The 13,995-nt window shown below is 42.1% G+C and overlaps 1 protein-coding gene across 1 annotated transcript; it reads left to right on the forward strand.

Moving 5' to 3' along the window:
* Nucleotides 1–456: 456 nt before the first annotated feature.
* Nucleotides 457–12,333, forward strand: SMIM13 (small integral membrane protein 13). Its single transcript, XM_027900951.1, has 2 exons — nt 457–621; nt 11,534–12,333. The coding sequence occupies exons 1-2, from the start codon at nt 546–548 to the stop codon at nt 11,725–11,727; spliced, it is 270 nt and encodes an 89-aa protein (XP_027756752.1). The 5' UTR covers nt 457–545; the 3' UTR covers nt 11,728–12,333.
* The last annotated feature ends 1,662 nt before the right edge of the window (nt 12,334–13,995 follow it).

Here is a 13,995-nt window from a genome sequence, read left to right on the forward strand (position 1 = left end):
ACGGAATCACAGAACGGCTTGGGGTTGGGAGGGACCTTAAAGGCCACCCAGTTGCAACCTCCCTGCCATGGATAGGGACACCTGCCGCTAGACCAGGTCGCTCAGAGACCCATCCACCCTGGCCTGGAATCACCGATCTAAGCCCCGGCAGAGGCACTCGTCTGCCCCGGGGGCTCTGCCCCGCTCAGGGCCTCAGCCGCGGCCGCCCCCCCGTGTTGCCGCACCAGCCGCTCCCCCCGACCCACACAGACCTCACCGCCCCCCGCCATCCCCACCGCCCCTCACCGCGCCGCACGGCACGCCGGGACTTGTAGTCCCCGCTGGCGGGCGTCGCTCTCCAACTCGGCCCGGCTGTGTCGGCAGGAGAACTACAACTCCCGGCAGGACCCGTGGGCCGCCATACGCCATCGCTCGGCGCTCGCAGCCCTGCCCCGCCCCGCCGGGTCGGGAGGAGCAGCAGGAGGAGGAGGAGCAGGAGAAGCAGGAGCGGGGCTGCCGCGGCCGCCGGCCCGGCCCGGCTCCTCTCGGCTGCCCCCGGCCGCGCCATGTGGCAGAGCATCGGGCTGACCCTGCTGGTGATCGTGGCCACGCTCGCCTGCGTGCTGCTCTTCATGCTGTGCGGTGAGCGGGGGGCTCGGGGCGGGGGGGGCTCCCGGCGAGGCTGATGCCCAGCGCCCGCCCTCGCACCCCCCGCGCCGGGTCCGCGGTCTGTGCCGCTTCCCCTTGGCCCGGATTGACTGGGGGGAATGGAAGGGCGACTGTGCCCCGGGGCGTGGGGAGCGTGTGTGCTGCGCAGCGCCCTCTTCTCTTTGTCCCCGAGCCGTTCCGAGTCTTTAACACGCTCCCAGAGCTTTAATTCGGGTTATTTCGGTGTTTCCTCTGAAACTGACGGCTTCACTTGCCCTCGGACCCCTGTGCGGTCACCCTGTGCGGCTTGTACGTGAGTGGGTCTGAAATGCCGGTGAGTGCAAGAAGTAAACTTCCAGCTGGCATCCCTCTGCTTCTGACTTCTGTTTGCTCGCAAGGACTGAGAGCAGCGCTTAGGAGGTTTTTTTCTTTTGTGGATTGAGGAGGCTCAGGGATGTAGGATCGCTCCCTACAACTACCTGAAAGGAGGTTGTGGTGAAGTGGGAGCCCATCTCTTCTACTGTGCCTGCAGTGAGAGGACCAGAGAAAATGGCCTTAAGCTGAGAGGGGAGAATCAGATGAGATACTAGGAAAAATTTTATTCAGTGATAGAGTGGTCAGTCATCGAAGTCGGATGCCCAGGGAGATGCTCGAGTCACCTTCCGTGGAGGTGTTTAAAAGGCATCTGGATCGGGTGCTGGGTGATGGTTTAGTGATTTGTGGGTTACAGTGGCAGTGCTGGGTGACCAGTTGGACTGGATAATCTTAAGAATCTCTTCTGACCTTGATGATCCCATGATTCTATGATCCAGTTTTTTGTTTTGTTTTGGTTTTGTTTGTTTGTTTGTTTTTGTTGGTTTGTGTTTGTTTTTTTTTAATGTGCAGAGAGAAGGGTTATTTCAATGGGAGGTACAACATGCAGGTCTGTTGGAGTTCTTGGAAGAAATCAGCAGTTCGGTGTGTGTGTGGTGCGACCAATATGCTGAGCTTGGAGCTCTCAAAAAGTCCCAAACCAACAAACTCAAACTAGGCCATAGTCTGTGGTGAAAGGCTTGTGAGATTTACGAACACAGGGGGTTTATAAGTGGCTTCTAAAAAACCAAGGGAGCAAAAGTGAAGAGTCAGCTGACATGTAATACTTTAAAAAAAAAAAAGGTTAATTGTGGTCAAGTTGACAAAGCATTGTGAAAAGATTTTGCAGTATCAAGAGACTGGATAGTGAAGTCCAATACTAACATATATGAAGTAATGCATATAGAAAGTGTGAAATGTAGATGTGCTTAATTTATGTAGAGAAATATAATGGATTCGAACTGAGCTGTTGGTATCCCAAAGAAAGGATCAGCTCAAGTAACTGCAAGCATTTCTCCAAAATATGTGTTTAATGCTTTGTAGCAAGGATACAGGAAAATCAAACATTAGAAGCTTGAAATAAAATAGAAAATGTTATTATACTGCTATAGGAATCCTCCATGAGTGTGTGTCTCAAATGGTGTATTTTCTTTTTAAAGTTAAATAAAATCCTACTTTGTTTTTGAAAGACAGAGTTTCCTAAACAGTTCTATGATTCTGTGTTGAGAACTGTGAAGTGTTTTCTGCATGAAGAAACTCTTAACAGGTTAGATCTGTCTAGCCTGGAAAGTAGGTGACTGGAGGAAGGGTGATGGTTATAACACTGAGTGTCATGTCAAAGGTTAAGTGGGAATGATTGTGAAATTTCACCATTGCAGAGCAGTTGAAGTCCATGAAGTTACATGATCAAGCAACGGGCATAAAACAAAAAGATTTCTTTTACAGTGGGGAAATAAATTGCAGGTTCATTAACGAAGAATATTTTGGATGCTGAAACTTCTCTCATTCAAAGTTCACAGGAAAAAGGTCAGCAAATTTAAGCAATGGTACTAAATCTTGGGAGAGGAAATTTGTCAGATTACACATAAGTAGAACTTCAAGGCTGCACTTGACTTGGTCTTATGCTCTTTTCCTGCATGGCCTGTAGTGTCCATTGTTACAGACTAAACAGTGACCTAAGTGGATATTTATTCAAGTTTCTCTACCCCCGTTAGGTGTTGACTGGCCACTTTTCATCTTTTAGAAGATGAAGGTTGATACTTGCTAGGGTTTTCGTGTTTTCAAAGTGTGCACAGGAGATCTTTGCTTACTGTCTTGTTGAAAGATTAGTAGGATTTTGCAACGTGCTATTCAAAGTCAGAAGCCAGGATAATTTTCTTCAGGCCTTTCTGCTTTTGTCTGTATGTGACAAATGGAATTGAAATTCTAGGCATCTAACTTTGCCTACTAACATAAATATTTGCCTAGTGCTTTCTTGCTTAAAGAGAACAAAAGTAATTAATAAATGGCTTTATTTTTAAGTGGCTTGTGTATACTTAGCAGTTTGGAATTACATATTGTCCATTCATCTTAAATTCACTGAATACTTTGCGTTGAATCCTTCATTGTATTTTGCTTTCAACAGTGTCAGAGTTTATAAAATGATTGCTTCAAGTCACCTAGTTTTCAAAAGTATGGAACACAGGAAGCTGACATGTTCATTGTTTTTTTATTTTGGGGAGGGATTTGAACTATTACCTTGTTAAAAGTGACTCAATAGGATTTGATAATTATTTGCGTTATTTGTAATTCTTTTTCCATTGTACAGCTTATATTAATTAATTAATATGGATACACTTCTAGCTCTCTTGCCATGGAAAATATTCAAGGAAAACATTATTAAGACCACTACTAGAAAAAACTGAATATAATCTACTTTCAATTCAGTTGTTTATCTCTGCTAGTGATAGGCAGTTTCCCAGTCCCTGGGAAGGCCAACAGACTGTAAAGAATAGAGACCTGTAGGTAAGAAGGTGGAGAAAGAACTACCTAAATGCTGTGTCTGACAGGATATGAGTAAATGCCAGCCAGCCAGACATACAAGTTAATGGACAAATCTGACATAGGAATGACTGGATATAATCCTGAGTAAGCTTGATCTGATTATAAAAATATTTTGCAGCCATCTGATGAGAAGTGTTGAAACAACCTTATGAAAAGGACTTAGAGGGTCAAGAGCCTAAAGAGATGAAACTTGGATTTTGAGTGGCTTATAAAAGGACTTGTGGTGTGATTGCTTGCAGAGAACAATAAATTTAAATATCCAGGAGACATCCTAGTATCATGTGGATTTCAGATGCCCATAATAAGTGATATGAAGTGATAAATGCTATCAAAACTTAAATAATGGGGGAAAAAATTCACTTTTTCTAAAATGAAAAGACAAAACTCAGAGCACCAATTATCAGAAGTTGTTTTGACTAGTTCTTCAGCCATGTGAAAAGCAAATGTTTATGCCTGAATTAGGCACTTATGGCTGTAAAAGTACTTTTAATAAATGACCTTATTTCTTTTAAATATTTCTGGATGCTTACAACTGCTACTTTCAGTGTTAATCTGAATTAGTTAGGAAGCAGGGAGGGCTTGCGGCTAGCAGTGTCTCTATTTGTAAACTGATCACATCTGACATAGAAACCATTGAGGGGCTGTAAACATAGCAGATTTTCAGTTGCTCTTTTAAAAGTCCCAACTAAGATAACTTGCTTCCACTTTTTTTATTCCCAGTCTTTCTGGTTTTCTGTCTCTGGTGATCTTATTGTTGCCTTTATGTATTCCATGTTCCTCTGCTGATGGGAGGAACTCATGCATAGTCAAGGATATAGGATAAGATAAAATACCAGTCAAGGTGAACTCTGCTATTGCTTACCTCTGTGTATTTGTTTTATAATCCCAGTGTAGTAGTGCATGGAGCCACGTGAAACTGCAGAAGTGCCTTCAGATGGAAGCATTCATCTCATTTGGCAAGAGGGGCTAATGAGATGCGGTTTGAGAGATACAACCTTAAAATAAAAACCTCGTAACTCAAAGTGCTGAAATGAATGTGTGGTTCTTTTCACAAGTGTGAATTTGGTTGCAGATGGGAAAAGATTTGAGCCCTAAATTCTGCCTGAATAACTTTTCTTTAATGCTTTGTTTAAACAGTTTCGTAACTATCTTAAATGACTGATTCATGTGAAGTACCTCAACAGATGAGGAAAGTCATGCTTGATTAGGCCACTAATAAAGAGAAAGTACCCTTTTGTTTGAAGTTGAGTTTTGAAACTGTTATAAATGGGAGATTGGAAGAGAGCAAGTTTCCTTTTGATCTGTCAGGAAGCAACAAGTGGTGGAGTGTTGCATTAAATGGGACTAGGTTTAAGGAGCTGTGCAGATCCAAGTGCTGTGTCAGCTGATGTCTTCTGTTATTCCGGTGTCAAAGTACAGTGTGCTTCCTTCAGTCTGATGCTCTCCGTAGCAAAACTATCCACCATTTTAAAGATGTAGATGAATTACCTTGTCCATGGTCACATAAGTCATTTGACACAGAGCTCAGAGCAGAACCCTGTTCTCCCAGGTGTAGGTTAGCATCTAAAGCTCTGTGCTTTTTTTTTTTTTTTTTTTTTTTTTTTTTTTTTTTTTTTTTTTTTTTTTTTTTCAGTTGTAGCTGCTTAGGATTTTCTCTGATGGACACTTCAGCATTTGAATATAGGCAGCATTCACTTTGGTGATACCCTGGTCCTAAATTAATTCTCATGCTCTGGAGTAATAGGATCCTATTTTCAGATCGGTAGGGATACAGGGGAAAAATGATCTCACTAGATTGCACAGGAATTCCATAACAGGGTCAAAACAAGAAGCCAGATATTCAGGCTCTGTTGTGTGCTCTTACTGGATCACCATCCTTCCTTTCTTGGTTTCGTTTGTGTCTCACATAAGAAAAATCAGGTTGCTTTTCCCCAGCGCTCCATATTAGCCCTGGGATTTTTGTTTTGTTTGCTTTTCCTGATTCAAATGGAAGAGGAAAATGTGCTCCAATAAAGAAAACCCTCTGTTAGCTGTTGCTTGTACATGCCAGTGTAAGGTGAATGAAATAGATGGACCTGAGACTCATACCACTTTGAGGGGGAGGAACACTGCAGTTGGATCACCATTTTTCTTTCCCCTTTACAAAGAAGGAAGAGCTGGTGTGGGAAGTAACAGAAAGGGTAGTTTTAATGAAGCCTAGTCAAATCATAAAATCTGTTTAAGATGTTACATACATCTGCTTATGAGTCAGTAAAAGAAACTTTGACTCATGGTCCTACCTTCACAAACACGTTGCATCGTGATTTATAAGAGAGGGGTTGACATACTGATGGTGCAATGCCAGATGTGGCTAAAAAACTTTGGATAGCACCTGGCTGTGGCATTTTAAGTGAGACAGTGGCTCCCAGTTTTTAGTGAGTACTAAACTCTGCAAGGCTTAGAACTGCTGTTTTATGTAAATGCAAAGTACTGTTTGTGGTAGATTGGATTTTGCAGCTCTGGATTCAAGTATCTGCAAGAGCAAGAGCTAGAGCCACTGCTTTGCACTGCAGTGATGTACTATTTGATCTGGCTTACAAGTGTGAGAGGCAACTTCTCTCACCACCTAATGTAGATACATTATATATTATAGTCTGCATGTCATCACTGCTTGCTTACTGAAGACATACTGTGGGTGTGCTGTTTGGATTCCACAGGTTCAATCATGCCAAGGATGATTTGAAAAGGTAAATCAAATGGCAAAAAAAAAAAAAATAAAGCAAGCAGTGGAAGACTGATTCTAATCAAATAACTTTGTGTGTGGTGAAGCTAAACCAGTAGGACTTCTTTGAGAGCAGCTTACCTGAAGTGGAAGTGTTTGAATTGTAAACTGATGGTGCTGGTTACCTGTCCAGAAAGAACTCTGCAGCAGAAAAACTACAAAGCTACACTGAGCCATGTACAGACAAGAATGCATAGAAATATCCATTTTACAGAATCACAGAGTCAACTAGATTGGGAAGGACCTCTGAGATCATGGAGTCCAACCTATGATCCAAGACCATGGCACTGAGTGCCACATCCAGTCTTTTATTAAACACCTCCAGCGATGGTAACTCTACCATCTCCTTGAACAGCCCATTCCAATGTCCAGCCACCCTTTGTGTGAAGAACTTCTTCCTAATATCCAACCTTAACCTCCCCTGACACAGCTTAAGACTGTGCCCTCTTATCTTACTGCTGGTTGCCTGGGAGAAGAGACCAGCTCCCTCTTGGCTACAACCTCCTTTCAGGGAGTTGTAGAGAGTGATGAGGTCTCCACTGAGCCTCCTCCTCTGCAGGCTAAACAACCCCAGCTCCCTCAGCTGGTCCTTACAGGACTTGTTCTTGAGTCCCGTCACCAGCCTGGTTGCTCTTCTGTGGACCTGCTCCAGCACCTCAATATCCTTCCTGAACTGAGGGGCCCAGAACTAGACACAATACTCAAGGTGTGGCCTCACCAGTGCTGAATACAAGGGATGGAAAAATCATTTCCCTGGTCCTGTTGGCCATACTGTTCTTGATACAGGCCAGGGTGCCATCGGCCTTCTTGGCCACCTGGGCACACTGCTGGCTCATGTTCAGCTTCCTGTCAGTCCAAACTCCCAGGTCCCTTTCTGCCTGTCTGCTCTCCAGCCACTCTGTCCCCAGCCTGTAGTGCTGCAGGGAGTGTCTTGTTATGTCTCATACCATTGGATTTGGCCCATCCATCCAGCCTGTCCAGGTTCCTCTGCAGAGCCCTCCTACGCTCCAGCAGACCAACAATCCACCCCAATTTGGTGTCATCTGCAAATTTGCTAATCATGGACTCAATCTCCTCATCCAGATCATCAGTAAAGATGTTAAACAGGACTGGGCCCAGCACTGATCCCTGGGGAACACCACTGGTGACCGGTCACCAGCTGGATGCAGCCCCGTTCACCAGCACTCTCTGGGCCCGGCCCTCTAGCCAGTTCTTAACCCAGCATAGAGTGCCCCTGTCCAAGCTTTGGGCTGCAGCCTTTCCAGGAGTATATTATGGGAGACAGTGTCAAAGGCTTTGCTGAAGTCCAGATAGACACATCCACAGCCTTTCCCTCATCCACCTGGTGGGTCACCTGATCATAAAAGGAGATCAGGTTGGTCAGACAGGACCTGCCCTTCTTAAACCTGTGCTGGCTGGGTCTGATCCCTTGTCCATCCTGTAGGTGCCATGTGATTGCACTCAACGTGATCTTCTCCATGACCTTGGTGGGCACTGAAGTCAGGTTGACAGGCCTGTAATTTCCTGGATCCTGCTTCTAGCCCACCTTATGGATGGGCGTCATGTTCAACTTCCAGTTATCTGGGATGTCCCTGGTGAACCAGGACTGGTAATAAATGATGGAGAGTGGCTTGGTGAGGGCTTCCACAAGCTCCCTCATCACCCTAGGGTGGATCCCATCTGGTCCCATAGACTTGTGAGGATCCAAGTGGCTCAGCAGGTGAGTGGAGTCAAAGCACAAACCTGACTACAGGCGGTTTGTGCTCACGGCCTGGAACTGCATCCTCCCTGACTACAGTGGGGCTATTCAGCTCCTGGTCCCTGTCTACCAGCTCAGGAAGCTGGTTGTCCTGACAACCTGTCTTATTGTTGAAAACTGAGGCAAAGAAGTTAAGTACCTCAGCCTTTTCCTCATCTTTGGTAATTATGTTCCCCCCCATGTCTAATAAAGAATGGAAGTTTTCCTTGTCCCTCCATTTGCTATTGATGTATTTATAAATATAATGTATTTCATTTTTTGTGTGTGCATTTTGAATTACTTTACAATTATTTTCTTTTTTAAAATACACAGTTATGTAACTTACAGTTCCTTGGTATGGCATGGTGCCGGGTGTTAACATTTTGCAATGTTCTTAAGAGGATGAGAAATTTTTAGAAAACACATTTTCTTAATCAGAGGTAACTCAGTACTGTGAATCTGTCTCCAGGCTTTGTCTCTGTGTGTGTGGTTTTGTTTAATGATGTATTTAGTTGATATTGTTGCTGGAGAGATTTTCTCTTACCCAGAATAACTTGTTCTTTAGTACTCTGATTATTTCCAAGGAAATTCTTATTTGTTTAGTAACAGTGAGGAGACAGGGAGTCTCAGCTGAAGAGGCAGTCTTAACTTGATTCAGACAAGCATGTTTATTGGGGATTATTTTTTTTTAACTTTCTGCCCAAGCTGATACAGTAACGAGAGCAAGTGAAAGAAAAATCTTTCCGTTTTGATTGCTTTGTACCTAAGTGTCTCTGGTACAGCAGGGAGATCTTACGAGGTTGCCCTCCCACTATTACCTTTGGCTAAACCTGTTGTAATTTTCTTTTCAATCTACTACGCTGTGGTTTGTTCACTTGCCTGTTGTCGTTGGTCTGGTTGTTTGTCTACTATAGCCAGTCTTGTTGGCTTATTACTTAAAGTCTGCTTATGGTACTCAGTGTTTTGGATATTTAGACCATTGTGCTCTCTAACTCATCAGAAGAAACACTGTGTTTAGTCTGATGTTAGTGCTGCTTAGTGCTGTTTTTCTTGAGAGTGTGAATGAACTTTGAGTGTTCTTTAGTATTTCTCACCACACACTCTGTAGTAATTCTCTGTGTTAAGTAGCCTGTTTGCAGTGGTAGAGAAAGCATGTGGTTTGCTTTATTTATCTTAAGTTAAAATACCTCCCTTTAAGAAGTATTTATTGACACCAAAAATATTCAAGTCACGCTTCTGTAAAGGGTCCTATAACTTTTCTGGGAATGCCCTGAATATTTTTGGCTCATCTTCCTCCCTCCACCCTGTCCTCCCTGTGGTGTTCTCTGGAAGTAATATGTCTCATGATAATTCACACTGTAGGTGCTTTAGTTAGGATTTTAAACAGCCAAGTAGAAGTCCAACCCCAAGAAAAAAATTGGGGCTGAGATTTCCCCCCACCATGTGTTTAAGTGGATTTAGTAGAATGTACTTCTCATGCACTTCTAAGTCAAGTGTCTCAAACTTTGTCTCTGTCAGCAAATTGGGGGATTGAAGGCATTTTTAAACAGCTTGTAATATTCTGCACTTTCTTGCAAGTGCCCTGTATTTACTTGGGGTATTTTATGCATTTCTTTCCTGTGTGAACTAGAATCAAGCGTGGCTTTTGGAAATTTGTATAATAATGTTTATACAAACATAATGATGTTTGTAATGGCCAATCTTTGCAAACGAAGAACTGGGGAAGGTCTTTACACCTTCCAGCCTGTGCATTGGATTTTTTAGGTGAGACACAGTGTGTGTGGAACTGAGCCCACCCTTTAATCCTGAGGTTCATCTGCCGGGGCCAAGCGAGCTTGGACAGTGGCAGCGAGGTCCTCAGGACGTAGATATTTGTATGCATAAGAAGAATGGATTGATTTTAGGTCTCCAGAATGCACAAAGCATTGAAGGTCTCAGAGAGCTGAAATACCCTTCAGTGGAAGCAACTTTCAGATTCAGTTTAGTCACGAGTCAGTTGAAGTTTTAGGTATTCATGGGAAAGGAAATACTTGTGTAAGCTTTAGGAATTAATTTAGGTCATAAAAGGTTGTAATTTAAAAGCTTTCTTCCAACTTTTAGCACCAGCAGAGAAATTATGGAAATCAAAAAAATGCAGGATGTGAAAAGTATTCCAGGTAGAAAAGGAAGGGTGGGATCTCATTTTGTCCTAAGCTCTGGTTACAGAAGAGTAGATATAGTGGTGCTGTGGCTATATAAGTGCCACTTATTAGTCTTTCTCCCCCTTTTCTAGTATGTCCGTGCTCAGAAGTCTGTTTCTGATGAGAGCTGTGTACTTGGGAGAGTGGGTAAAATAGGGCTCTTAATATTTGAATAGGTCAGCAGTATAGATTCGAATAGCTAACAAGACCTTCTGGACAGAGAATGGGGCTATTAATCAATAGCTCTATGCAGGACAGGTGGGTTTTGGTGGTGCAAATGATGGTTGTATAGCATTTGTTTTCAAATAGCTGTTTAAATTTTCCTCCAGTTAACTGTGTATTTCACAGGGAAGTTGATTTGTTATGTGGGTGATGAAACTTTACTGGTCATCTAGAGACAAAGGGATATCAGTAGTTTTTAGCTGCATAAGACTCTCTTGACCTAAATACATAGATAAAAGGGAGATCTTTTAAAATGAAAATTTTTGTTTAGGTTTAGATAAGTTTATATCTGTTTTTTTTTTAAGTTCCTTGGCTGCCTGTTAGAGGAACACTTAGACAAGTGAGAGGATAGGAGGTGAATCTTAAATATTTTGAAGAGAGATTCTGAAATCTCAATATTTTGAAGAGAGATTCTGAAATCTCAGCTCTTTAGTTGGGTAATTTTGCAACCTAGAACATTTTAGCAGTAGAGCAGAACACAAATGTACCAGAGAATGTTAATTTTACTTTAGTGGGATTTGTTCATGGTGAGGGAACTCCTTGAATTTGGGGGATCTTTTAGTGAACATAAGAAGACCTTGTGCATTTCAGAAGAGGATTTATTATAAAACATGGTATTAATTTGAAGATCTCAGCAAGTGTGCTTAATAGTGATTATGTAATGCAGCTTTTAAAGTGTGATTTTCACAATGAAGTGTTTGCTGAGGGTAGAAATTCCAATGCTTCATTTTTACAGTACTTGTGTAATGAATCCCGAGTCTTTGTTTTGATATAGCCACAGGAATTCCTTCTCTCCTGGTGGTTAAGACCTTTGTCTGTGTGATGGTGATCATCCACCTACTACTTGCTGTGGCAGTTCAATTCGGAATGAGTAGGTCCTTTCCTGAAGCTTAAATGTTGCTTCTGGATGACGATAAACTTTATCAAGCTGAATTGGTATTTCTAGGGTTGTAGAAGGGAGTGGATGTGTTGGAGAGGGCTCTTGGGGTTGGCAATTAGAGGATGGGAGCTGATCAAATTTTTTCTCCCTTTTCTGATATACTTTGCCTGATAGATGACTATCGATTTGTATGAAGTAACTAAGCAGTACCTTTTTTCTTTCTCCTGCAGGGTGGTATGTGGTGTGGCAGTTGTTTTTGTCTAAATTCAAATTCCTGAGAGAATTGATAGGTGATACGGGGTCCCAGCAGGGAGACAACGAGCCTTCAGAGACTGAAGCTGAGCAGGAGACTCCACCCTCGCCTCAGAGAAGTAGACAGAAATCAGCTCGACAGCGAAGGGCACCCGCAGAAGACTCGACTTAAAGTACTCCACTGGACTCCCGAGTAACTATGAATGGTTAACCACCTCTGCACTGTTCAGTGGTGTGATCTTACTGAAAAACTGACTTAAGAGGTAACATTAATACCCTGTGGACCCTGACTTCTGAGCTACCAGTGTATGATGCTACTCCAGTAGAGCTTCAGGGAGGGCTTCAGCAGCAAGTCATAGAATACTGGAAGAATGGAGGGGTGGAGAGAAATCTCCATCAGAAAAATGCTGAGCTTCTGTAGCTCCTATCTCAGCACACAGATGAAAAACAGGTCCTGGACTATAGAGTTAGCCTTTGCATTAGTCTGAACATAGTAAACATTTCAGACTTGAAATAGTTTCTAAATTATTTTTTCTTTACAGCACTGTAACTACATATAGTGAAATCGAGTTTTATTTCCTTAGCTGTATATGAATATATATATTTTTTCAGCCTTGAGAATGCACATGAACTTAAAAAACAGTTGAAAGAATATCCTGCTTTAGAACGTATTCTAAAGTAAGATTTTAGTTAAGTTCTTGTATATATAAAAAGTATAAATGAAATACAAAAAATCAATATTAGATGCACATGATTTGGAGGTTTTTATTATCTCCTTTAAAAAATAAAAAAAAACAAGGAGGGGCAAAGAAAGCAATCTGGTGGCAAGACCTGTTTTGGCATAAGAAGGGTTACAGGTTAAACAGTGGGTTTCTTTGTTTTTCCTGAACCTTTTACTCCCAAGTCCAACTAGTGTTGGAGATGGGAAGGTGTCTGGGTCATGTACTACTCGCTGTTTAGTATTCTGAAGTGTCATCTTTGGTATTTCAATACTAAGCACTTCTCTAGTTCACCTTGTACACCTTTACAGTCAGGTGTATGGTACCTGACATCACTTTTTTTCCTGGAAGCAATTGTGGCACCCTGACCAGTTTGGTAGACATCTCTGTAACACTCTGACAGCGTTACAGCAGTGAATTTGGTACCTCGTGTTTGTGGGAGGACTTTAGGATTTTTACCAGTAATAAGCAGTTGCTCCTGTCTTCTCTGAGAATTAGTTATACAGCTATTTTGACATTGCACTTCAGAATGAAGAGCTCCACTTCTGTTTATCTAGCGACTCTGAAGATTGATGCATGAGATTTTGGGAAGAGGAGGAACATGCATGAACCACCTCTGATGTGTGTATGAGAGAGAACTACCAACAGATCTTGTCTTGAACAGCTTCAGTTTTCTCTCAGAATTTGGTTATGTGGTAGTGTTTGGATAATTGTTTTGTGTATAAAAATTTAATCAGGACTATAAAATTGTCTTATATCTTCAACTGTTAAAAAGTTTAAACCTATGGCCTCCAAACTTGTGGTTTGGTTCAATTATACGGCTCAATGCAGTGGCATTTCGGTTTTTGATCAAGTAGGCCTACGTCTGGGAAAAGAGCACTCTTTTATTGCCTCTATGTTTTAATTTGTCATCTTTGAATAGTGTTGAAAAGCTAATGAGGGCATTCATTTAAAATCATTTGGATGTTTCAGTATTAAAATATGTAACATCAGCCCTGATTTTCCTTTGGAACCTTAAAAGGCATTGTTTTATTTACTGGTGTGTATGTATAAGCATAAGGTTACATTTTGAAGCATGATTAGACAGGGCTATGCACATATCCTGTAAACACATGTAGAAATACTGATAGCCTTCTCTATCCTGTGTGCTAGCAAGAGAATGTCTAATGATGGTTGGTTGTTTTTTTGTGGGTTTGTTTGTTTGTTTAATTAGTAAAATTCCTGTTTATTTAAACTGAGCAAAACCAATCAGATTCTATTTCCTGCTGCTTTCAGTTTGCCTCACGCAATTTAATGTCACAATTTTTTTCTGTCTGTAGTGTCTTGTCACCTGGTGAGACTTTCAGTTTATCAGTGCTAACCAAGTACTGGTCCATTTTTCTTATGAAACTGGCATCTTTGTATTGAGCTTTGCTAATATAGGCTTACAAATAAAGATACTTATTTTGTACTGACACAGGATATTGACACTCCACTTTAGTGCACAGAAGATGGCAAAAGGCTGATGTTTGTAGTATCGCTTAGTCCCTGCGTCTAGGAGCTGTGAAGAAATGTGAAGTTACATCCATATACATAGCTAGTTCAGGGTAGCTCTGAAGGTGCAAGAATCAAGATTCTGGAGCAAGATAATGAAGGAAAAATCCATGTAGGTTTGACACTGATCAAATATGCAATAAGATAGATGTGGAACCTCTGGGTAGCTCATCTGCTTTAGCCAGACA

Source organism: Empidonax traillii, unplaced genomic scaffold, assembly GCF_003031625.1.
Source record: "Empidonax traillii isolate 1590-97213 ecotype Southwest subspecies unplaced genomic scaffold, ASM303162v1 scaffold758:size305278, whole genome shotgun sequence".
NCBI classification, from domain to species: domain Eukaryota; kingdom Metazoa; phylum Chordata; class Aves; order Passeriformes; family Tyrannidae; genus Empidonax; species Empidonax traillii.

Bases quoted from the DNA above. Each gene is read 5' to 3' on its own strand.
- SMIM13 (XM_027900951.1), top strand. From the start codon at position 546: ATGTGGCAGAGCATCGGGCTGACCCTGCTGGTGATCGTGGCCACGCTC. The intron at 622-11,533 runs GTGAGCGGGGGG...TTTCTCCTGCAG, and splicing joins GCTGCTCTTCATGCTGTGCG to GGTGGTATGTGGTGTGGCAG.